Source organism: Leptodactylus fuscus, chromosome 1 (genome assembly GCF_031893055.1).
Source record: "Leptodactylus fuscus isolate aLepFus1 chromosome 1, aLepFus1.hap2, whole genome shotgun sequence".
In the NCBI taxonomy this organism is placed as follows: Eukaryota; Metazoa; Chordata; class Amphibia; order Anura; family Leptodactylidae; genus Leptodactylus; species Leptodactylus fuscus.
Genome location: NC_134265.1, coordinates 260568508 through 260593764, shown reverse-complemented (window position 1 = coordinate 260593764; position 25257 = coordinate 260568508). Strand labels below are relative to the sequence as shown.

The following is a 25257-nucleotide window of genomic DNA, read 5'->3' as shown; positions in this document are numbered from 1 at the left end:
CCCCGCCACATGACTAAGCCGATGCTGGCCCGATGATAGAGGCCGTGCTTGTGTGTAGTAGGCAGTACATCGATCGATGCCCTCATCCTCCTCTTCCTTCCAGTGCTGCCCCCCAGCTCTTCTTACATCTGCCCCGTACCCTCTCCCTGTAATAGGCCTCACCGTAAATCTTGAGCAATGAATGCTACTAGATAGCCGCCGGACGCTGCAGAAAGTTTGTCCCTCCGGCTCGCTGTAGCTCACCGTTCCTATAGTCGGCGTGTTTCTTGTCAGGGCCTGGATTGAGCCCCGGTGTCTTTCCTTTCGGTCTCGGTACTAGCGCTGAGGTGAGGCCTAGTCGTGTGGCGGGGAGAGGGTACGGGGAAGATGTAAGGAGAGCTGGGGGGCAGCACTGGCAGGAGGAGAAGGATGGGGGAGGGGGGTCATCGATGTACTGGTTACTGGGCACAAGCATCGGGCCAGCAGTCCTCGGATGTCATTGTAATTCCCGCTGCTGAACTGCTGTCCCGAAAGCTGCTGCTGAACTGCGCTGCTGCTGGCCCGATAACGGAATAGTACCGAAAAAACACAAAAGACAATGAAAAAAGTCAAATCATTGATCATTTTACACAAAACTCCAAAAATGGGCCAGACAAAAGTATTGGCACCCTCAGCCTATTACTTGGTAGCACAACCTTTAGACAAAATAACTGCAAACAATCGCTTCCGGTAACCATCAATGAGTTTCTTACAATGCTCTGCTGGAATTTTAGACCATTCTTCTTTGGCAAACTGCTCCAGGTCCCTGAGATGTGAAGGGGGCCTTCTCCAAACTGCCATTTTGAGATCTCTCCACAGGTGTTCTATGGGATTCAGGTCTGGACTCATTGCTGGCCACTTAAGAAGTCTCCAGTGCTTTCTCTCAAACCATTTTCTAGTGCTTTTTGAAGTGTGTTTTGGGTCATTGTCCTGCTGGAAGACCCATGACCTCTGAGGGAGACCCAGCTTTCTCACACTGGGCCCTACATTATGCTGCAAAATTTGTTAGTAGTCTTCAGACTTCATAATGCCATGCACACGGTCAAGCAGTCCAGTGCCAGAGGTAGCTGTAAACTCTCTATGTTGATGCCTTTTCCCAAAAAGCTCTACTTTTGTCTCATCTGACCAGAGAACATTCTTCCAAAACGTTTTTGGCTTTCTCAGGTACGTTTTGGCAAACTCCAGCCTGGCTTTTTTATGTCTCTGTGTAAGAAGTGGGGTCTTCCTGGGTATCCTACCATACAGTCCCTTTTCATTCAGATGCCGACGGATAGTACAGGTTGACACTGTTGTACCCTCGGACTGCAGGGCAGCTTGAACTTGTTTGGATGTTAGTCGAGGTTCTTTATCCACCATCCACACAATCTTGCGTTGAAATCTCTCGTCAATTTTTCTTTTCCGTCCACATCTAGTGAGGTTAGCCACAGTGCCATGGGCTTTAAACTTCTTGATGACACTGCGCACGGTAGATACAGGAACATTCAGGTCTTTGGAGATGGACTTGTAGCCTTGAGATTGCTCATGGTTCCTTGCATTCTCATGTCCTCAGGCAGTTCTTTGGTCTTCTTTCTTTTCTCCATGCTCAATGTGGTACACACAAGGACACAGGACAGAGGTTGAGTCAACTTTAATCCATTTCAACTGGCTGCAAGTGTGATTTAGTTATTGCCACCACCTGTTACGTGCCTCAGGTAAGTAGCAGGTGCTATTAATTACACACATTAGAGAAGCATCACATGATTTTTCAAACGGTGCCAAAACTTTAGTCCACCCCTTTTTTATGTTTGGTGTAGAATTATATCCAATTTGGCTTTTTGACAATTCTTTTTGTGGTTTTCCATTGAAGACAAATTAAATGAAGATAATAATTCCAAAGAATTTGTGATTGCAATCAGTTTCTGGAAGAAAATGAGTATTATGTGACAGACTTGCAGGGGTGCCAATAGTTTTGGCCAACACTACCTTTTTTTTTTTTTTTTTTTTTTTTAGTGGCATTTTAGGATGTATACAACTTTTATTCCTTTTTTTTTTTTTTTTTTGAGCAGAGATGCCGAAAAATCACTATTTCTGCTGGGTTGTTATAGACCTGGCAATACCCTGTTTTTTTATTGTTTTATTTATTTTTTTTTACATAGTGAAACATTTTTGTAGGAGTAAGGGGCATTTTTGGTAGCGGGTTGAAGGAAAAATTGCGGCAGACATGCATTCTGATTTTTCCCACAGCGCTTTGACATATAATTGACATTCTGTTATTTCCAAAACTGCAACAGTTTTGGAAATTGTAGCATTTCCACTGCGCATATTTTTCTGCAATGTGTGAATAGGATTTGTTAGAATTGCATCCACTTTGCAGGGACTGTAAAATGCTGCAGTTTTGCAGCACAGTCCACGCTAAGAAGTGAACATTTTTTTCAGCTTAGCATTACATCACATTGTATATTGAAGATCTGTGCAGAAAAAAGCTCCTTTAACCCCCTTCACACAAAATTACATACATGTAAGTGATTAGGTGTGAGAGGGTGTATGGAAGAGGGTTCAGGAGTTGAGCCCTGTCCATACATGGAGGATGCCAGGTGGAGATTACCACCGACATCTACCACTAATAGCTGATTGCAGCTGTGAACACTTTACAATTAAACGCAACTGCATCATCTAAAGTGTTAAGAGATGCATGAGCGGCGCCATCTTCAATCACTTGCCACCCTCCTGAGGATTTATTGGAGGGCGATGATTGGTTGCCATTATACTGAATCTGTGAACTAAATAAAGACACGGGGGGGGGGGACAGAAATGAAAAGTGGCATAGGATATTGCTTTCAGATTTGCATAGATTTGTTTGAACAGCAATTTGTATGTATTTAATGGAAAAAAAAAAATAATTCTTGCCAAAAAAAAAACCTTTAGGACTGGGCCCCATGCTTTAAAAACTGTGTCTTGGCTGCGGCGGAAACACTGCTACAAAATAACCCTGGCTAAAATTTGGCTAATCCCATCCAAACACTGCAGAAAAAAATATCTGGAGCGGACATGCTGCGATTTCAAAAACCCGAGTATTTCTGTAAATCACAGCATGTCAATTATACCAAAGGGAACACTGGCATTTTCTGTATAAACATAGTGGAAGCAGAAAGTCCGCAGAGGAAAATTCACATCTGTGTTCGGTTTCAGTTTGAGAGATCTGTTTGGGGACCCCCAAACGGAAACCTAAATGCATTAAAACGCAGTTACCTAAAGGAAACCTGTGGACCCCATAGGCTATAATGGGGACCGTGATGTTTCTGCTCTGTTTCTGCACGAAACATGCGGAGAGAAAAGTGCGGGAACCGAGCAGAAACCACATGGACCCCATTATAGTCTATGGGGTCCGCAGGTTTCCTTTCATGTAACCACTTTTTAATGCGTTTAGCTTTCTGTTCAGTGGGTCACCAAGCAGACTCCCCAAATAGAAACCCAAACACAGGTGTGAACCGGGCCATAGTGTGACATGAAACAAGAGAATCTCCTCTTTCGTATGCCCCAAAAAAAGGTTGCACATTTTATAGTGTCGGAGTTATAACTGTTTGAAGTGACCCTCCCCTACTCTCATTGTCTATACATTTTACAGCCCACACTCCCATACAAAGTAAAATTCAATTCGAGGCATGAAAAGCTGTCAATACAGAAGTAAAGGCAAGAGTGAAAAAATGCAGGATTACAAAGAAATGAGGCAACATTTGTTAACAAAGTTTATTACATAATTTATTAATGAAAGAAATACTGACAAATCAAAAGTTGTCTGAACGTTTAGTTCCGCTTTAAATCTCTGTGCTTAGTCGTGATCTATTCTAAACAATGTTGCAATAGGGAGGTACCAGATTTTGATTCACTTCTAATTTGCAGGGAGTAGAAAATAAGCAAGACTGGGTAAAGAGATTAAGTGTTCTCAATATATATGAGCATCATTTATTATATGTGCAAATGACTTGATTTAAAGGATTAATGAAGTTCCCCAGAAGAGCAGGGAAACGCAAAACAAAGGTAAAATACTCCTATATTTTATTCAGAGGAAACCTACAGAGGATTTAATAACTGCGTGCTGGAACCTGACTTCCAGAACTTGAGTTTTTAGCAGAATTTACTTTCTCTCCACACATGTATCACTTGTACCACACAGTTGGCAGTTCCACACAATCCCCAAAATATCAGAGTCTCTCTCTCCATTCTTAATCCAATGTTGCTATGCAATATATATTCCCGACACAGTTTGAGGCTACGGCCCCATGTTGCAGAAATGCAGGGTTTTTTTTGTTGCAGATTTTGTTGCGTTTTTTTTTAGCCAAAGCCAGGAATGGATTGAGCAGAAGGTAGAATTATAAGAATTTCTTATACATTTCCCTTTCCTTTTGTAGCCATTCTTGGCTTTAGCTTAAAAAAACACAATAAAGGGTGCATTCAGACTACGTAACGCCGGGCGTGTATGAGAGCCGTACACGCCGGCATTACGGCAGACTGCCGAACACTTCCCATTCACTTCAATGGGAGCGCTCGTAAACGCCGCTGTTACGAGCGCTCCCATTGAAGTGAATGGGAAGTGTTCGGCAGTCTGCCGTAATGCCGGCGTGTACGGCTCTCATACACGCCCGGCGTTACGTAGACTGAATGCACCCAAAAACTGCAATAAAAAATAAAATAAAATAAATAAAGCTGTGTTTCTGCAATGTGGGGCCTTGGCCTGAAAGTGATTCTTAACAAAGTGAAAAAAGTCATTCTATGTGAGATGTGTGCTTCCGGTTTGGGTAATTAGACACAATGTAACTAAAGGTTTAAAACCACATACAAATTACAATTCCAAAAAACAGAAAAGGGGGGACAAGTTGGAAACCTTGAAATATGTTAAATGTATAAATAAGATTCGGGATGAAGTGCTTTTAGTTTAAAAAAATAAATAAACAAAAGAACAAAGGGGCACAATATGAACTTATTTGGGGGGGAAGATCAGAGGCAATGTCAAGAAATATAACTTCGCTGAAAGAATACATGTACATGCTGGGAAATCCTCAGTAAGCGAGTGTAAGCATGCCTGGGATGAACATAAGTCTATGAGTGGGCTTCACTAGGATCATACCTGATATTTCAGGCTCGGATTAGTGTTTAACTTCAAAGATCACAAAATGGTTGTATATAGATTTAATACAACAGAAGGTCTATGGGAGAAGAGTTTCTGGGAGAAAACTGACAGTCTTTCTACAATTACTAGAGAAACTTTTCATTCAGTTACTAAATAACACTACATTTATTGTTTTTGGCTTGTCTTTGAATAAGGGATACAGGGAGTTAACTATGTAATTCTGTGTCACTTGTATTGCTCTTTTCAGTCTTATTTGTAAGTTATCTGTAACACTGAGTCTGTTACTGATGACTATGCAATTTTGGTTCCATTAATATATTTAGATCTTATTCAAACGTGTTCAGAATGTACTATCTGGTGACAACTATATGATAGTACTGCCTTTAAAGATATTTACAAGACTGCATAAAGCATAGTAATGGGTTTATAGTTTGTGTAGACTTTTGCCTGGTCTTTGCTCTGCCCTGCTTATAGTGCACAGTAAATTTTTCATTATAATGAAAATAATTGAAAGCATATGAAGGTGCTATTGGAAAGAGCATCAATTCCAACTTATCAATGGCCATACTTGCCAATACAAGGACACAGTCAGACTCCCATGGGTTTTTGATGGAGGAAGTGGTGTAAGTATAGCTGTAGCAGTAGCTGCGACGGGTCCATGACCTTAGAGGGCCTGGTGGGCCACTGCTGCTTTTTTTATTTATTTTTTTATTTTTTGGTCTTTACCTCTTTAATAGGCTGTTATTGCCACCTTCTCTTTCCCTTTTTACCCTCCACGGGACCCCATGCATACCATAGCACATCACTAGCACCCTGGAGGGAAGAAGGAGAAGCAATGGCAACCATGTGCAGGAGCAGGAATCAGTAAGTAAGGCTGCAGGACCAAGGCAAGAGTGTTAGGCTAACCCCAACAAATACTGCTATTATTATACACAGGGTCTCTTCAGACCTCAAAGTATAATGATCAGAGGCCCAGAGGAACCTAAAAACCAGTGGTACTCGCTCAATATTTCCAAAGAACACCATTGAGGCCACAGAGGGACATAAAACTATGTGGAGGGGCTACTGTGGGACATAATACTGTATGCAGGGGCTGCTATGGGACATAATACTGTGTGGAGGGGCTGTTATGGAACATTATACTGTTTGAAGAGACCATTATGGGACATTATTGAGTGTGTAAATGGGGTGTTATACTGTGTGTGGGCCAGTATTTGCTAGTTACGTCCTTGGATGGAGGCTGCTCAGGTGCAACATACCGTATTTTCCGGTGTATAAGATGACCCCCAACTTTTCCAGTTAAAATATAGAGTTTGGGATATACTCACCGTATAAGATTACTAGAGATGAGCGAACACTAAAATGTTCGAGGTTCGAAATTCGATTCGAACAGCCGCTCACTGTTCGAGTGTTCGAATGGGTTTCGAACCCCATTATAGTCTATGGGGAACATAAACTCGTTAAGGGGGAAACCCAAATTCGTGTCTGGAGGGTCACCAAGTCCACTATGACACCCCAGGAAATGATGCCAACACCTCTGGAATGACACTGGGACAGCAGGGGAAGCATGTCTGGGGGCATAAAAGTCACTTTATTTCATGGAAATCCCTGTCAGTTTGCGATTTTCGCAAGCTAACTTTTCCCCATAGAAATGCATTGGCCAGTGCTGATTGGCCAGAGTACGGAACTCGACCAATCAGCGCTGGCTCTGCTGGAGGAGGCGGAGTCTAAGATCGCTCCACACCAGTCTCCATTCAGGTCCGACCTTAGACTCCGCCTCCTCCGGCAGAGCCAGCGCTGATTGGCCGAAGGCTGGCCAATGCATTCCTATGCGAATGCAGAGACTTAGCAGTGCTGAGTCAGTTTTGCTCAACTACACATCTGATGCACACTCGGCACTGCTACATCAGATGTAGCAATCTGATGTAGCAGAGCCGAGGGTGCACTAGAACCCCTGTGCAAACTCAGTTCACGCTAATAGAATGCATTGGCCAGCGCTGATTGGCCAATGCATTCTATTAGCCCGATGAAGTAGAGCTGAATGTGTGTGCTAAGCACACACATTCAGCACTGCTTTATCACGCCAATACAATGCATTAGCCAGTGCTGATTGGCCAGAGTACGGAATTCGGCCAATCAGCGCTGGCTCTGCTGGAGGAGGCGGAGTCTAAGATCGCTCCACACCAGTCTCCATTCAGGTCCGACCTTAGACTCCGCCTCCTCCAGCAGAGCCAGCGCTGATTGGCCGAATTCCGTACTCTGGCCAATCAGCACTGGCTAATGCATTGTATTGGCGTGATGAAGCAGTGCTGAATGTGTGTGCTTAGCACACACATTCAGCTCTACTTCATCGGGCTAATAGAATGCATTGGCCAGCGCTGATTGGCCAGAGTACGGAATTCGGCCAATCAGCGCTGGCTCTGCTGGAGGAGGCGGAGTCTAAGATCGCTCCACACCAGTCTCCATTCAGGTCCGACCTTAGACTCTGCCTCCTCCAGCAGAGCCAGCGCTGATTGGCCGAATTCCGTACTCTGGCCAATCAGCACTGGCTAATGCATTGTATTGGCGTGATGAAGCAGTGCTGAATGTGTGTGCTTAGCACACACATTCAGCTCTACTTCATCGGGCTAATAGAATGCATTGGCCAGCGCTGATTGGCCAGAGTACGGAATTCGGCCAATCAGCGCTGGCTCTGCTGGAGGAGGCGGAGTCTAAGATCGCTCCACACCAGTCTCCATTCAGGTCCGACCTTAGACTCCGCCTCCTCCAGCAGAGCCAGCGCTGATTGGCCGAATTCCGTACTCTGGCCAATCAGCACTGGCTAATGCATTGTATTGGCGTGATGAAGCAGTGCTGAATGTGTGTGCTTAGCACACACATTCAGCTCTACTTCATCGGGCTAATAGAATGCATTGGCCAATCAGCGCTGGCCAATGCATTCTATTAGCGTGAACTGAGTTTGCACAGGGGTTCTAGTGCACCCTCGGCTCTGCTACATCAGATTGCTACATCTGATGTAGCAGTGCCGAGTGTGCATCAGATGTGTAGTTGAGCAAAACTGACTCAGCACTGCTAAGTCTCTGCATTCGCATAGGAATGCATTGGCCAGCCTTCGGCCAATCAGCGCTGGCTCTGCCGGAGGAGGCGGAGTCTAAGGTCGGACCTGAATGGAGACTGGTGTGGAGCGATCTTAGACTCCGCCTCCTCCAGCAGAGCCAGCGCTGATTGGTCGAGTTCCGTACTCTGGCCAATCAGCGCTGGCCAATGCATTCTATTAGCCCGATGAAGTAGAGCTGAATGTGTGTGCTTAGCACACACATTCAGCTCTACTTCATCAGGCTAATAGAATACATTGGCCAATCAGCGCTGGCCAATGCATTCTATTAGCTTGATGAAGCAGAGTGTGCACAAGGGTTCAAGCGCACCCTCGGCTCTGATGTAGCAGAGCTGAGGGTGCACAAGGGTTCAAGTGCACCCTCGGCTCTCCTACATCAGAGCCGAGGGTGCGCTTGAACCCTTGTGCAGCCTCGGCTCTGCTACATCAGAGCCGAGGGTGCGCTTGAACCCTTGTGCACACTCTGCTTCATCAAGCTAATAGAATGCATTGGCCAGAGTACGGAATTCGGCCAATCAGCGCTGGCCAATGCATCCCTATGGGAAAAAGTTTATCTCACAAAAATCACAATTACACACCCGATAGAGCCCCAAAAAGTTATTTTTAATAACATTCCCCCCTAAATAAAGGTTATCCCTAGCTATCCCTGCCTGTACAGCTATCCCTGTCTCATAGTCACAAAGTTCACATTCTCATATGACCCGGATTTGAAATCCACTATTCGTCTAAAATGGAGGTCACCTGATTTCGGCAGCCAATGACTTTTTCCAATTTTTTTCAATGCCCCCGGTGTTGTAGTTCCTGTCCCACCTCCCCTGCGCTGTTATTGGTGCAAAAAAGGCGCCAGGGAAGGTGGGAGGGGAATCGAATTTTGGCGCACTTTACCACGCGGTGTTCGATTCGAACATGGCGAACACCCTGATATCCGATCGAACATGTGTTCGATAGAACACTGTTCGCTCATCTCTAAAGATTACCCCTCTTCTGTGGGGTACCTCTTTTTAATGCATACTTACCCCGTGGCATACTCTTTAATGTTTTTTTTATTTGCTTTCCAGTCCCGAACAGAGATGAGCGAATAGTATTCGAAACTATAGTACCGAATACCTTAATATGTGTCTATTCCACACCTACCTTTTGTATGTAAATCACCTCAGTAGTTTTTGAATGAACCCGTTTTTATCCATATGCTAATTAGCATCCAGTGTGCACCCGGAAGTCTTATCGAGCACTCCTCTCTCACTTGTGTGTACAGCACATGCTGCTGATAACTCATTTCCCTGCTCTCGTACACAGCACACAACATAGATAGGAGTACTCGCTGAGAACTTCCGGTGCTTGAAGGAGCCTAACTAGCATATGAATAAAAATGGGCTCATTCAAAAACTACTGAGGTGATTTACATACAAAAGGTACGTGTGAAATAACCGTTCTAAAGGCTGTGCAAGTATGTGCTTTAGTTAAAAATGACATTTCCCAATGATAGAACCCCTTTAAGAATTCTACTTTTTCCACACTTTCCTCATCTTTAGAGTAATATGGTGAATGTACAAAGATCCTCCACTTCCCTCTTTCTGTGCTCTGCTGGCACTTTTTAAAGAGGTGGACAGAGTGACTGGGGATACTAACCAAGACCAGGGCAGGAATGCCTCAGCCCAACAAAACTAGCCAGAAAACGGATGAGAGTTACATTGGAAATCAGCGCCAGTTCCTCACTTGAATAGATTTTTATTCTGGTGCAAGGGATTTGCCACCTCCGCAAACTCCAACTCTTCAATACAGGCTACTCTATTGCTTTTTAGCACAGTTGAGATTTTCTCTAACCCCCACTGTTCCCAAGCAATAATTTAGGCAATTTTTCAGCACGCATAAGCTCTCTGCGGACAGATGGATAGTCCTTGTCTTAGTGCTCCAGATCAGGACCACCTAACTGACAGTAGAGCGCATAATTATGCTGTAACAATACAAGTGACAGTTTGGGAATGGTAGGGGGTAGAGAAAACACCAGTTGAAGGATGCAATGAGTTGGAGTTGGTCTAGGTGGTAAAATGTCCTATCGTACAGAGCAGATCAAAGACCTAAGTGTTCAGCGCTTAAACAGGACCTTTAAGCATTCCATCAATTCAGGTTTTTAGCATATGTAAATAGGTGCCGCTCCACTGATCCAGCATAGTTGGAATTTTTTTTCTAGCCCCACCATTCTCGAGCAATAATTGCAGGTAGTTTTGATGCCTGATGTGCTATTTAAGTTCTGCAGAAGAGCAGTGCCAGAAAGGGAGTGTGACTCAGACCTAGAGTAGACCTAGAGTATTTTGGTAACTCACAGCATCATAAATCACTATGATGCTGTGAGCTCAGTTCAGACAACCCACATTTTCAGTCTGGGAAATGTGATTGTCACACAAAATGTGTTTCTCAGACTGGACAATGCTCTCTGAATGGATCCTTGGCCTCTGTTCTCAGTTCTGAGTCATGGAGGTGGACTACGTGAGTTTTGTAACATGCACATGACAAATTTCCTCAAACTAGGAAGGATGGATAGACTTCACACAAGGTGATTTGTACTATTTTTCATTATATGTTAACCTAACCTCAACTTTAGTTGCCAATAACATTGGTCAAACATTCCCTTGAATATCATTAATGAAGTAGCCAAAACCTCCAACAACAATGGCTATTTGTTTTTATAGGCATCGCCATAAAGAACTTTAACAACATTTACAGTCATCTTCTGACCATTTATTATTCTCATGTGATTAAGTTTCTTCTTAAGCTATCGTTTCCATTTAGTATTTTGCAGTGTAAGCCTGTGCTGGTCAGTACCAGCTGAAGCCACGCTCAGTAACTGCAGCTGTACATTAAAGTAGCAAAGTCTGCATAGAATAGCTAAGCGATGATTCAGGCACTCAAACAAAGAGCACACAGTGCCATGAATCAGTCCATTCTTGCCTTCAATTGTGACTTTCATGACTTCCTCATCTACTTGGCTAAGGGCGAATAGATAAGAAAGCTGCTGTCAGTTTGTCTTGGAGTATAAATGATGAATGTACATGTATTTGCCCAGTATAACAATTTATAGTTCTGATTGTGGAAAACACCAAATAGCGGTACAAAATAAATATAGCTATCTCAGCTCTGTTCCTACATTCAGGTTTTACATTTACTAAATGTAGTTTACAGTGCTTTACATGAATCATACAATACAATGCCTATATATATATAATATATATTAGAGGAGCATAAAACATTTGTCAAAATACGACAACAGAAGAATAAGCAAAGCAAACTAGTAACAATTCAACGAGATCAGTCAGTGTAAAATACTATTTACTTATATACAATAGGCTTGTCATACTGGAATTAGTGTGTGATTATTTACCATAGGATAAGACTTCATTAGCAGTAGACTTCAAGATGAGAGCATTTGCTATAAAGTTTGTTATAAAATAATAGCTTTTTTTCTCTTCTTCACCTCTTCACCTTTACCCTGCCTGACTATAACGCTGTTTATTTTCTGGTTATCGTCACTGGTAAAATCTGTTGGGGGGACCTTTCATGTCCTCGGGCACATACAGCTTTATATACCGCTAGATAGCTGACAGTGCGCTGTTGGGCTGTAGATATCGGCGCTGTTAGTTTCAGCACCAATCTCTGCCCATCGTCAGAAGTGTGTTCCTGACAGTGTAGCTGGGCTGTGAGTAATACCCCCCAGCCCTGTACTGACCTTACCGCCCAATGATGACACTGAGTTATAAGGAATGCCTCTCTACCACCAGTACAAGTCTATGGATGAGTACTATCACATGAGTTCCTCACAGCACAGCTTGACTGTTAGGAATGCCCTTCTGACGGTGGGCAGAGAGCCATAAGTGTCACATGGGTGGTATGGCTTCGCTGAGGTTATAGCTGTCTACCATAGATTCTATGGTGAGGAGGAAGGTATCTTTTAGACTCCTCCATAACACTGCTTTTATCTTGGTATACAGTATATGAAACCATTACCATGACGTGTAATTATCATGACAAGTAATTACATGTAATTACTGCTATAAAACAAATGGTCACAGACTTTGTATAAGTGGTGTGACTCCTTTGAATAGCCCCTCAGGGCTTAGGTGTCAGAACTGCACTGATCTCTTATTGATGAACTATTTTGAAAATAGGTCTTCAATGAAAATGAGTTGAATAACCACTTTCAAGAGGACCCTTCAACAGTTCTAACAAGTCCAGCTCTTGGCATTACTTAATAGGCACTGCTCCAGTACAGTTGGAATTTTTTCTCTAGCCCAACCTTTCTTGAGCACTAATTGCTGTTAATTTTGTTGCTTCATATGCTATTTAGTCTCTGTGCTGTCATATATGTGGTTAGGCAGGAGCTTTGACCCTCTCCACTTCTTATTGGAGCTCCGAATCACACCCCCTTTCCAGCTTCTGCCTGACACTGCTCATCTGACATTACAGAGCCTAAGTAGCATATCCGGAACCAAAACTACCTGCATGGATTGCTCTTGAACAGTGTGAGCTAGAGAAAAAAAAAAATTCCAACTGTATTGGCATTAGTAAAGCAATGACTATTAACAGGTATTAAGAACTGGAGGTGATGAAAGGTCCTGTTTAAGGCACAATGTACCCTATCATAAAATATGGCTCCTGCTCTATGCACACATACTGTACTTTTACTGTATGCTACATTGTGTTTGTATGTTGTAGCCTCTCCATCATAGATTTTTAAAGTGGTGTAAAATAGTTTCAAATTAGTAATTTGTCATTATTTACAGGTACTTGTGACACTTTTCAATAGTGTGCCGGGCCACCACCGTGCCATATTCATCAACATTTATTCTACAAAAAAAAAAAAAAAAAAAGACTAAGTGAGCCAATCCTTGCCCTGTGTGCTTGTGGAAGTTTAATAGCCCTTTTCAATGACCGTATTGCTTCCTTGTCTAATTCAAGTAACTTTAGAGTTTAGCTACAAAATGTACCGTATTTACTCGAGTATAAGCCGACCCGAATATAAGCCGAGACCCCTACTTTTACCACAAAAAACTTGTAAAACGTATTGACTCGAGTATAAGCCGAGGTAGGGGGGGGGGGGGGGAAGAGATCCACCATTGCAGATAAAAAGTCTGGTCGTGTGCATTACAGCTTAGTAACTCCATGTGCCTCATAGTAATAGCAGTTAACCCCATCATGTCCCTCACATTAACCCCCTGTGTGCCTCACATAAGAGTTACTGATATGTGGGACATATGGAGGTAATAATTAGGTATCTTCATAATTAAGGTCCTTCATTAGTACCCTCATGTGTCTCACATATTAGTAACCCTTATATGGAGCACACAGGGGTTAATTTGAGGGACTTGATGGGGTTTACTGTTATTAATGTGAGGCACATGGAGTTACTGAAACTAAATGAATAACCCCAAATGTCTGACATTAATAGGCAGAGTAACTAAAGGAAGGTCCCTGTGTGTGTCACTTTACTGTAGCTTCCTCTCCTCCATACAACAGACTTCTTCCATAAGACACAATGAATCCTGGCCAGGTGTTACATACCAGTGGCTACAGGACCTTTGATGACATCACAGTCACGTGACCTCATGACAAGCCAATCACAGAGCAGTAGCACTAAAGGACCTCCCCCTTCCAGGTCCTTCCAGTTTTCTGTGCTCCATGGACCCTGACTTGTGTATAAACCGAGGAGAGCTTTTTCAGCATGAAAAATGTGATTAAAAAGTCAGCTTATACTTGAGTATATACGGGTATGTCATTTGCAAGAATTAACCAAATAAAGATAACTTAAGGATAGCCCATCAAAGTGTTAAAAGAATTCTGTGAAACATACTGTACTAAGTACATAGATTCATATATTCTACCTTTAATAATATAAAAAGATTGTAAACTTGAGTAAAGTAACTCCACACTTATTCAATGGATACATTAAATAAACTTGCTTTATACCCCATATATTACTGCATATATGCGCTCCTATAATGATATCTGATATTGGCACATGTCTTTACAGCAATGACAGCTAAGATTTAAATTATTGACACCTTAGATTTATTATTTAACCTGTATTCTAAGACGCATACTTTCCAAGAAAAAGTATGTGATGCAGTAGGCGGTGATAAACAGATAGCTCTAAAAGGACAACGATAAACCGTTCCAAAGTTCACATGCAGCTGTCACGCTGTGATATGGCTCCTGGTAATTTGCTGGCAATAAAAGCGTGTTTTTTTTTTTTTGTTTGTTTTTTTTGTTTTTTTGTTTTTTTATTGTAGTGCACATTAGGAGATCTGTCCATGTAATAGAGTACCAACTAGCTAGGTTATATCACCCAGGAATTGGGTTATTTTCTCTGATTGTTTTGCATGTGTAGGAATAACCCATAATGTGTCACCACTACTCATATCTGGCTGAGAATTTATTTATAATATACTGTTTTTGGAAAAATAGTTAAAGAATGTAGTCAGTTTGGCCCTTAGAAAATAAATGTTATATTTGTATAATGAAAAGTTATAGAATTTTCCAATATACTTTATGTATCAATTTCTCACAGTTTTCTAGACCTCTGCTTGCGGTCATTCATTCTGCTTAATCCCAGTGGATAAAAATCAGTTAATGCTCATGTGATGTACAGTCCATGGGCATGTGATGTACAGTCCATGGTCATGTGATGAACACACAGGTGCACAGCTCGTAACAGTCACAGCACAGTACTCAGACATCTGCCTGGTAAAGAGACGTGCACTTGGTTGCCCATCACATGACGGGCCCTTTAACACACTAGCAGGCCCAGTGCAAAGGTTTCATAGGTAGGGCTCCTCTCACCAACTGACGTGAATAAATTACAGTGCCCCCCCACACCATTTTTCTCCAGGAGTGTTTATTTTATGCCAGGAAGGTCATCGCCCTGCGGTGGATGGCCCCAAAATCTCTGTCGATATCCCAGTGGCGGAAGTTGATTTAATTCAGTTATCCCATTTAACCAAATTATATACAAGAGGAGGGGTTGTCCCCAGAAATTTTATGAGGTGTGGGGAGCGTGGTTTGATTCCCCCGCAACCCAATAATCTGCTCCATTACAATCGGCGTTGAACGCTTTTGCATCCTGAGGGGCGGCATTTGCTGGGAAGGTCCAAGGCCCCTTGTGCCGGTATGTTGTGATGCTATTGTGCTCTGTTCTCCATTGTGCTATTGCTACGGTGGTTGAGTTGGGATCCAGGTGAGGTGGTGAGGTGGCATGTCTTTTTATCTATTTATGCTTTCCTATGTATTTTATTTTGTGCTCTTTGTGAGCGTGTTTTTCCTGACTGTATTACTTGCACTTTTGTATAACTTTCAATAAAATGAGTTTTAAAAAAAAAATTACAATACCGCCTCAGTAGCCCCCACATAGTATAATCCCTCCTTAGTTCCCATCACATAGTCCAATTCCCCAGCACTTCTAAATAATAGTTCCCCCTTATAAATAATGGTTCCTGTTCACAAGTAACTACCCCTTTATCAGTAATATTTATCAGGGGTTCATTATTTATAAGCAGGGCTTACTTTTTTTTTTAAAAGGGGCTAAGATTCCTTGCCTATAAATAATAATGCTCCTTATAAATAATGGTCCCTGTTTATACATAATAACACACTTTTTGAAATAATAGTCACTGTTTATAAATAATAATAACCATTGAAAAATAATTGTCACTGTTTATAAATCATCCCTCTTAATGCCCTCTTATAAATAAGTCACTTCTAAATCATAATGTCCATTATAAATAAACAGTGCCTGCTCATAAACTATATTGCCTTCCTATAAATAATAGTCCCTGCTCAGAAGTATTAACGTCCCACAAAAAATGGTCCCTGCTCATAAATAATAATGCCTCTTTATAAATAGTCCCCCTTATCAGTAACAGTCCCCCTTTATAACTAGTACTCCCTTAATAGTTCCCCCTTTTAAATAATAGTCCCCACTTATAGATAATAGCCCCCCATAATGAATAATAGTCTCTCCCTATATATTATTATATTATTTATTGGGAGGGGCTCTATTATATATAAAGTGAGAACCATTATTCATGGGGACTGTTATTTATAAGGGAGAAGTATTATATGGAGGAAATGTATTTTTAATGGGGCTTTTATAGGGGGAGGCTATTATGGGGGGGGGCTATTATTTATAAGTGGGAATTATTATATACCCCATTATAAATAATAGTTTTATACCTTTTATAATAGACCTTTTTAAATATAATAGTTACCTTACTATAAATCTTAGGCGACTTATAAGTAATGGGTCCTTTATTCATAAATAAGTGCCTCTTCAGCAGTAAGTGCCTCATTTTTCCTTTAAAAAAACAAAAACCTTTTAGTCATCTTACCATGACCCTCAATGAGACCTTCTCATGGTGTTGCAATCTGTTCCTGGTCTGTTGCAGGTGGTGTGATACACTGATGTCATCACGCCACCTCTATGTGGAACATCTTGCACAATCCCTGTAATTCTTCTTTAGTAGAACAGGGACTCTTGATATAAGTCATCAGGAGAAAGTCCCCGTACCATAGAACCTGGTGCAAGTGTATTGTTTGCCTTATGGTGAAAGCCACCCTGCACATGACCATGGACTGTATAGTAAGTGATCATGGACTGATTTTATCCACTGGAAGTAAACAGAATGAAGATCTAGAAACCCACAAGGAATTGATGCAGAAAGTGTTTTGAAAAACTGTATAGCTTTTCATTAAACAAACAATAACATTTATGTGATAAAACTGGCAACCCCTTTTATTGCATGGATTACAGCCAGTCTAAAATGAAGTCTATCGGTATAAAACCTCATGCCTTTCTTGTGTTATAGTGTGGTCAGCCAATAAATTCGACTCTTATTCCATATGCAATTGAGCTGTTCGGTGCACCCAGAAAGTGTGTGACTGCTGGAGCACACACATTGGCCTGTACCCTTCGAACCGAAAACAGGTGCTTATTTGTTTATGGCATAAAAGTAGAAGTTCTCGGCAGCAGGAATACACTTTGACACAAGAAAGTTACATGGCACATAGGAGTAATGGACCCTACAACACCATACAAGATGTTTAAAAGCAGTTTTGGTGGTAAGAGACTCCCTTTAAATTGTTGTTTTATTTTTATTTTTTTAGGATTTGCAGACCTGGGTGGATAATGTGGATGACCATGGCTTCGTACTGGTGTCATTTGGTGCAGGAGTAAAATATTTATCTGAAGACATAGCTGAGAAGCTAGCAGGAGCCCTTGCCAAATTGCAACAAAAAGTGCTTTGGAGGTGAGATGTAACCATTTTTTCTACAGTAGTATCAATGTATAACTCTGCTCTAACATACATTTTTGGCCCTGGCCCTGTTTTTGAAGAACTTTTAAGGATAAGGACTCAGGTTCCTAAATATTTAATAAGAAGGTGGACAGTGTGCACAATACTATATATGAGGGAGCTGAATATCTGTTGCAGGGCAGTTGGTGTAAATGAGGCCGTCTTCTCAGAGAGAGAGAAGGATTTTTTTATTAAAGAGGTTTCGATTAACTTACAGATGTGGCAAAGTATAAGATCGCACTTTCACTTCTGTGATTAGATATCGTGCTGCAGCTAGAAAGTCAATCTAACTCTGCTACATCTGTAGGCAAAAACTCTACTTCTACAAAATGAAGAAATAGAAACTCTAAAAGAAAAAAAAAGTTATTTACTGTTGGTGCAAAGTTCATCTTCGGTATCGACGTACTGCTTTATGCCTATAGAATCATTCTGGTTACATTTTTTGTGCACTTAGCTTATATTTACACATTGGAAATCAATGCTGTGACGTTAAAGTATGGTATTGATTGTTTGGCCTACAGCTACTTCTTATCATCTGTACTTTTCAGCAGAGGAATATTTCACAGCAATGAAGTAGATATACTCAGCACTTCTTTGTTTAAGCTTGTTTTTTAATTTTTTTATTTTTTTTTAGGTTTACAGGACCCAAGCCTAGGAATTTAGGTAACAACACAAAGCTAGTAGAATGGTTACCACAGAATGACCTACTTGGTGAGTGAAAGTTACATTAATTTTTACATATTAAAATGTAAAAACTTTTTATAGTCCTCTTATAGATCAATAGTAAACTTAAAGAACATGTACAGGAACAGTAGCTATGTTTTAAGAATCGTTTAGGAAAATCTAATGATTGTGACAGGCAGAGTGCTGGAGTCCTGCTATATCAGGGGTAGGGAACGTACGGCTCTCCAAGCTGTTGCAAAACTACAACTCCCAGCATGCATACTGGCTCAGCTGTTCTGGGAACTCCCATGGAAGTGAATGGAGCATGCTGGGAGTTGTAGTTTCACAGCAGCTGGAGAGCCAAAGGTTCCCTACCCCTGTGCTATATCAACCCCAGGTTTCTGACCTATGTGTGGTCCAGGGCGGGTCTGGAGTAGGCTTCTGCCCAAGTGTGGGCCCTGGGCTCATTACAGGGCAGATCCAGGGAGTGAGAGGAGGTGTCTGGTGTGTCCTGATACTCCAGTCTGGTGAGACTATATCATGCTTATTTGTTTGTTCGTGTGGCTGTAAGTAAACCACACATATAGTTAGCTTCTTATTACTGTTTAGTTAGTAGCTCAGACAGGCAGGATTTTGTTTCTTATTGTTCTGCCTGACGTTAAGGCTGTATTTTATTTTGCTCATTTTTTTGCAAAGCTTTATTTATTTTTGCAATGCACTTGATATTTTAGCAGGAGCTTTGCATCAATTCAAATAAACTGCTGGGTAGCATCTTGTTCTTCTCCCCTTCTCCATAATCTGCTGTCAACCCTCAAAAAACATTGGTGGAAGTGGGATGTTGTACTGAACAGTATTCAAGCATAGATTATAGCATGGTCATGATCTGCTTTATGTACAAGGACAATAAGTAGTGTAAATGGTGGTAGTGGGGAAAAAAAAACATAGCAACACCCCTATCACTTCTTTTCACCACTGCCACTAGTCTACACTACTTATTATACCTGAACTATAGCATCCTTGTGTCACACAACAGGGATAAACCATAGTGGAGATGCATAGCTTTTATTTTTTATTTTTTTTTGTTTCCCAACTGCCACTACTGTACACTACGTATTATCCCTTATAACATCATTGTAAAAGTACAGAGAGAAATCATAGTGGGGTCACTTTGGTTAATAGTGAAATTTACTAAGTTCAGACAGCAAAACTAAAAGTTTTTAGGTATTTAATAAGTGTTAACTATTTATTCAGGGTAGTCCTATCACATAAGATTTTTTATATATATATTTTCTTTTAGGACATCCAAAAATTAGGACCTTCCTTAGCCATGGAGGACTAAATGGTATTTTTGAAGCCATGTACCATGGGGTTCCAGTTGTTGGAATCCCACTGTTTGGAGACCATTATGATACTATGACCAGAGTGCAGGCAAAAGGCATGGGAATACGTCTGGACTGGAGTCGGATGACGAGAGATAGTCTATATGAGTCCCTCTCAGATGTTATCCATAAACCAAGGTAATTCATGCACTATTTGCGATATATGCCAAACTCAAACATGTTTGTCCTTCTTTATTAAAGAATAGCATTGCCTTGGTAATTGAATTGAAATCTCACGTCTGGATGGCAGTAACTCAGGAACCAAAATGAAACAAATATACATCCTAGTACTTACAGATGGATCAGCTCTATGGAAGACACAGATTTTCCTCTTAAATAAAAAAAAAAAAAGATAAGGCGATTTTACTTAAAGGGATTCTACCATTAAAAGATGTTTTTTTTTTTTTTCTACTGACCACGTCGGAATAACCTTAAGAAAGGCTATTTGTCTCCTACCTTTTGTTGTGGTCTCTGCCGCGCCAGTCATCCGAAATACCGTTTTTTCCCGGTATGCTAATGAGTGTCCGGCAGCAATGAGGGCGGGCCCCAGTGCTAACACGCCGATGGAGGCGTCCCCATTGCTGCTGGAACTGCCATATCCAGCGCTGCCTTCTTCGTGATCTGCGTCCTCCCCTTCTGTGTCCTCTTCTTTGGTCGTCATGCATGACGCATACGCAGTAACATGGTCTCGCAGCCAGAGCCGACTGCGCATGCGTCATCCATGACGACCAAAGTGGTCAGTAGAAAAAAAAACATCTTTTAATGGTAGAATCCCTTTAAATTCAGATTTCTCCAGTACTCTGGTTTCCTCCTACTCTCCAAATAGTTACTAATCTCTTCTTGTGATCCAAGGTTTCTGGGTTTTTCTTATTCTGTAGAAGGAATAAAAGAGGAATGTCACAATGGAGATGTCTAGGGAAAACCCGCTAGATTTGTCACTTTTAACGCTACATTTGAGCTATATGTAAGTGTTTCTATACACCCTGAAGCAAAAGGAATAACTTGAATATAGTGGAGAGGATTAACGATTGCATCTATATGAGTTTTCTGTCATAGGAGGGTGATAATATGGCACATTATTGGCTCAAGGCCTTTCCCTGCTCCAAAGATGCAACACGTTCCCTATTCTGCACCTTACTTCTCACTTTCTATGAGACTGGGTGGATCAGGGGTATCCCCTTCCTGGTCTGACATATTTATTGTAACTCATGCCAGTGAGTTATACAGGATCCTTTAGCCAGTTTCTGACCGATGTAGATCTCCATTCTGGGGCATAGCTATGTTACTGAGTTACACAGAGGCCGGAACTAAATCAGCTGATGCCAGTTGAAGCCTTTATTAAGATTGGCATCAGAAATACCAGTCTTAATAAATTCCTCCATCGTGTTTTAGATACAATATGTTAGAAATGAGCTTTCTAAATATGTTCTTGTAAAAAAAAGTGTCACTTTTTCATTGTACTTGACTAGTTACTACCAATAATATTGCATCTAGTGATATAAAGGTTATTAACATTTTTGTTTGTTTGTCATAACACAGCTATCGACAGCAAGCAATGAAACTCTCAAGAATCCACAAGGATCAGCCAGGTCATCCGGTCACCAGGGCTGCGTTTTGGATTGATTATGTCCTCCGACACAATGGGGCTGAGCATCTTCGTGCTGCCACCTATGACATTTCAATTGTGCAATACTTCTTGGTTGATATTGTATTACTCGCAGTGATCGCTGTTATTTTAATGTGGTTTGTGCTTTCAAAAATCAGGAAATACTTGCAGAAGAGCAAAATTACAGACCATAGCACCGCCAATGGATTTTACCATAATGGCCTAGCAAATGGAAAACACAAGAAGAATGGTCATATTAAGCATAAAGAGAAAGTAAAATGAACCACCTCAAGCCCGAACTAAAGGAACCGCTGTAACATGGATTCTAACTTTTGTCATTAGTACTGGAGTTGTCACTGCTTCAATGGAAACACACCCTGTATAGTAGGCTGCAGCATCAAGGCACCCATGGCCATTCATTTCAATCATTATTTATTCCAAGATTATCTTCTCCATTCATTTGAACGACTTGAAGTTTAATCCACAATAACACTTCTAAACAATCAATCTCACCATTCTGTATTTCTTGGTAATTTTCATTCAGAACTCTACAAATCCATTTCTTTTTACTAACACATCCATGCTATTTCTACTTGAATATAAAAAAAAGTTGTGCCTGATATCCTCCATTTTTGTAATACACATTGTGTGAATGTGCTTCACTCCTTTTTTTAATACATTGTTCATGTACAGTATCTTATATTTGCCGTACTTGGGCCTAAACCACTATTTATATATAAAAAAAATACACCCGTAAGTTTGTATGTTAGCTGGGATATAACTGCACTGGTATTCTTTTTATTGCTTTTATGTTAGCCTGAGATTAACAGAATTTAGGAATGGTATACATTATATCTAGTACATTTAAATTCACAACTATAATGAAATAAACCTCAAAAAAAAGTAGTGGAAACTAAATTGGATAATGATCCACTGAGCACATAAAACCCATATTCTCAATAACTAGAGAGGAAATAATAAATGGCATGCAGATTTCTGCAGACCTGTGGCACCAAGTAATTGATATTCACACGCACTGTAGTAAATGACTTTTGTCTATAATTACAAGGTTACATATGCACAGCATTGCTCTTAGTTTCTGGACCTTTGACTAGTAGATATTAATGTCATGTGAGATAATTATTTTCTGTGGGAAGTAGCAGATGAAATATTAGAAGGACTGGCAAGAGTGTTGTCAGTGCAGATATATAGAGGCGTACTGTAACTTGAAACTCCAGGGGCCCCAAATAAATTTTTTAATGGGCCCCACACTTACAATGTTCTATCAATAATATGTATATAAGTTGTTGTAGAAAGGCCTTTGGGCTTCCTCGGGGCTCTAAATAGATATTTCAATCTCTGCACCCCCTATAACTATGCTCCTTTATAAACAATATATCTTCCTTTGTGTTCTTTCTCACACTTGTATTCATTTAGTTCCCTCTGGTTACTTTAACAAGAAAACAGACTTGAGATTAATATTTAAAACAATATAATTTAGGGATTTATATGATAAATGACACTGAGGGAGGGGAACTGTCACATATTTTACATCTTTGAGTAATTCAGTACTTCTGATTATCAGAGCAAACATGTTGACCTCTCTTCATGCCACCATAGCATGCTGGCTACCGAGATATTTATATTTATACTATACATCTTCCTGTCACTAACAGTCCTCCATAAGTCACACTCATGTCCTTGGAGTGCCCCTGGCTCCTCTTACCTACTATAGTGCCTAGTCTTGCACAGATAACTATGGTGCGCCCTATTCACCTCCTTCTCACAGGGCATGAGTTAGAAACATATTATTGTTCCACTGTGTAATTTGCCTTCTCAGGCTCGGGGGCTGGTAATTTATACAGTGTATTGGTCTTCAGGTAGAGGTTGCCCCATCATAGGTTATTTAGCTATACAGTGGTCTCTTCCCCTGACCAACTGAAACCAATTCCTGCCTCTCTCAGCAAGTTAGGAGGAGAGTTCTATGATAAGCCATAATGGACCATAGATTATGAATACTACAGTAGACTACATGCTATAGTAGTCTGTATTTACTGAAAGTGTGTATTTAGTGGGATTTACCCATTGTCCTCCATGTTTAATGAGATGCAAAAATGTAGAACATCCGTTATGACTGTGATAAGTGTTACACTAATCGACAGTATTGCAACGCGAGTCTGGTCTAGTCTAAAAGTGATGGATGAATGTATATGACTGACCACTTAATATAGAGCTAGTCCAATTTTCACCATATTTGTTGGTTGTCACCAGAGCCCATAATAGATGGATTAAGGTCACATGAACCAAACAATGTTTTCCACTTGGGAATTGTTGTTACGATTTCCGCAATATTACTTTTTGTGCCCATTTGTAAATGATCTCTTTGGAGAAATGAGGGCAATGCCATATCTCTTTGGAGCAATGGCAACTGAGGCTCCATTTCAAAAATGGGAAATTCTTGTTTGATGGGTTGATATGCGGCGTTCGGGTGACAGACTCCCTTTAAGCACAGTTATTGCATAGCAGTCAATAATTCCTTGTGATTATCTTTCTTCCATTGTCCTCTATCAAAAAAAATTAAAAAAATCTAGAGGGGAATATATGGCCACTACAGTAGCAGCACAGTGGATAAACCAGGTCAGCACGTGGCATAAACACTGTGGTTTCACAGTCCCTGCAAAGTGGATGGGATTCAACAAATGGATGGGATTCAACAAATTTCATCCACATGTTGCTTCTAGAACCTACAGTGCAAAGTGACGGACAGCAGATTTTAAACCCACAACTTGAATGACTGAGAAATTTGCAGGAGAGCCAAAGCAAAAAGAAACCCACGCAATTATTGGGGGAAGAGGGGGTTGCTGCAAAGGCTTGCAAATCAATATGATCCAGAAGTTTCCTGAAAAATCCTGTAGTGGCCATTTGTAAGTAGACTTCAGATAGGGTAATATGATAATTAGGTGAACAGTGAGCTTGCCATATTTAATAAGAAAACCAGCAAAGTGTCTGTTCATGTAGTGATGTGTCCCATTTCAGCTTGATATTGTGACCTGCACAAGTCAGTGAAAGCTAGCAATTTGCTCCAAATGAACAGAAAAACAAGTGAATTGCTATCTCAGTCTGTTAAACAGATAATTTGCATTTCATTTCTTGGCTTTACAGTGAAATTATCCATCTGAACACAGACATGGAAAGGTGTTTTATGCATGTTGGTCCTTTTATGTTGTCTTAGTACTAAAAGAAAATATATGTGAAAGAAACTTTGATGAAATGTATTCTACTGAGTAGATAGAATGGCAATGGGAAGAATAATTGAGACTGGATTTATGATATCATGACTGCTTTCTTCTAACTACATCAGGGACGACAGGCTTGCACATTCCAGTTTGCAACACTGAGGCAGCAGCTGACTTCCTAATTTCATCATGGAAGACAGATTTGCATATTCTTCCCATGGTGCTTTCTTCTAGAAATTGTTTCACTCTTGTTCTTTGGCTGTGTTTATTATCTGTTTACATGAACGGGGCCAGACCATGGACAAAAATCCTAAATATTTTATTTTTAGGACATTAGGACTCCAGTACGTGATCTTTTTATTTGGTATTTTTTCACCTTCCCTGGCCACCTGCCACAATTCTAAAATATTCTTGACAACCACTTTAATATTTCTCAGAAGAGTATATAATCTTATTTACAAAGCATATATCATTTTAGGGACATTCTGACAGACCTTACAAATGTACTGTAATGATTTTGAGATATTGGCTATTGTACAAATATATTTGTGACTTACAGAATTTATAAATTACAAATGCCACTGGACTAGCCACTGTTCTTTCCATCAGACATAACAGCTTTTGCAACAGAATTTCAAAAGCATCTTAAACAGAGTCTTGCAAAAACAGATTTTTTTTTTCAAACATTCATCCTAAAATGAAAGAAATTGAATTTTATGAAAAATGTGCCACTGTTATTACATTCTGTCTGCCCCGTGCTTTTTACAATTTTATTACTCTGGTGGTTCATAT

At 40.7% G+C, this 25257-nt stretch overlaps 1 protein-coding gene across 1 annotated transcript in view; it reads left to right on the top strand.

Annotated features, from left to right (window-relative positions):
* The window catches only part of UGT8 (UDP glycosyltransferase 8), a 62470-nt gene extending 40627 nt beyond the window's left edge, over positions 1-21843 (top strand). The window contains exons 3-6 of the mRNA XM_075265353.1: positions 17394-17536; positions 18216-18292; positions 19542-19761; positions 21163-21843. Of these exons, the coding sequence (XP_075121454.1) occupies positions 17394-17536; positions 18216-18292; positions 19542-19761; positions 21163-21511 (789 nt within the window). The 3' untranslated portion in view covers positions 21512-21843. The remainder of the gene's footprint in view (positions 1-17393; positions 17537-18215; positions 18293-19541; positions 19762-21162) is intronic.
* The last annotated feature ends 3414 nt before the right edge of the window (positions 21844-25257 follow it).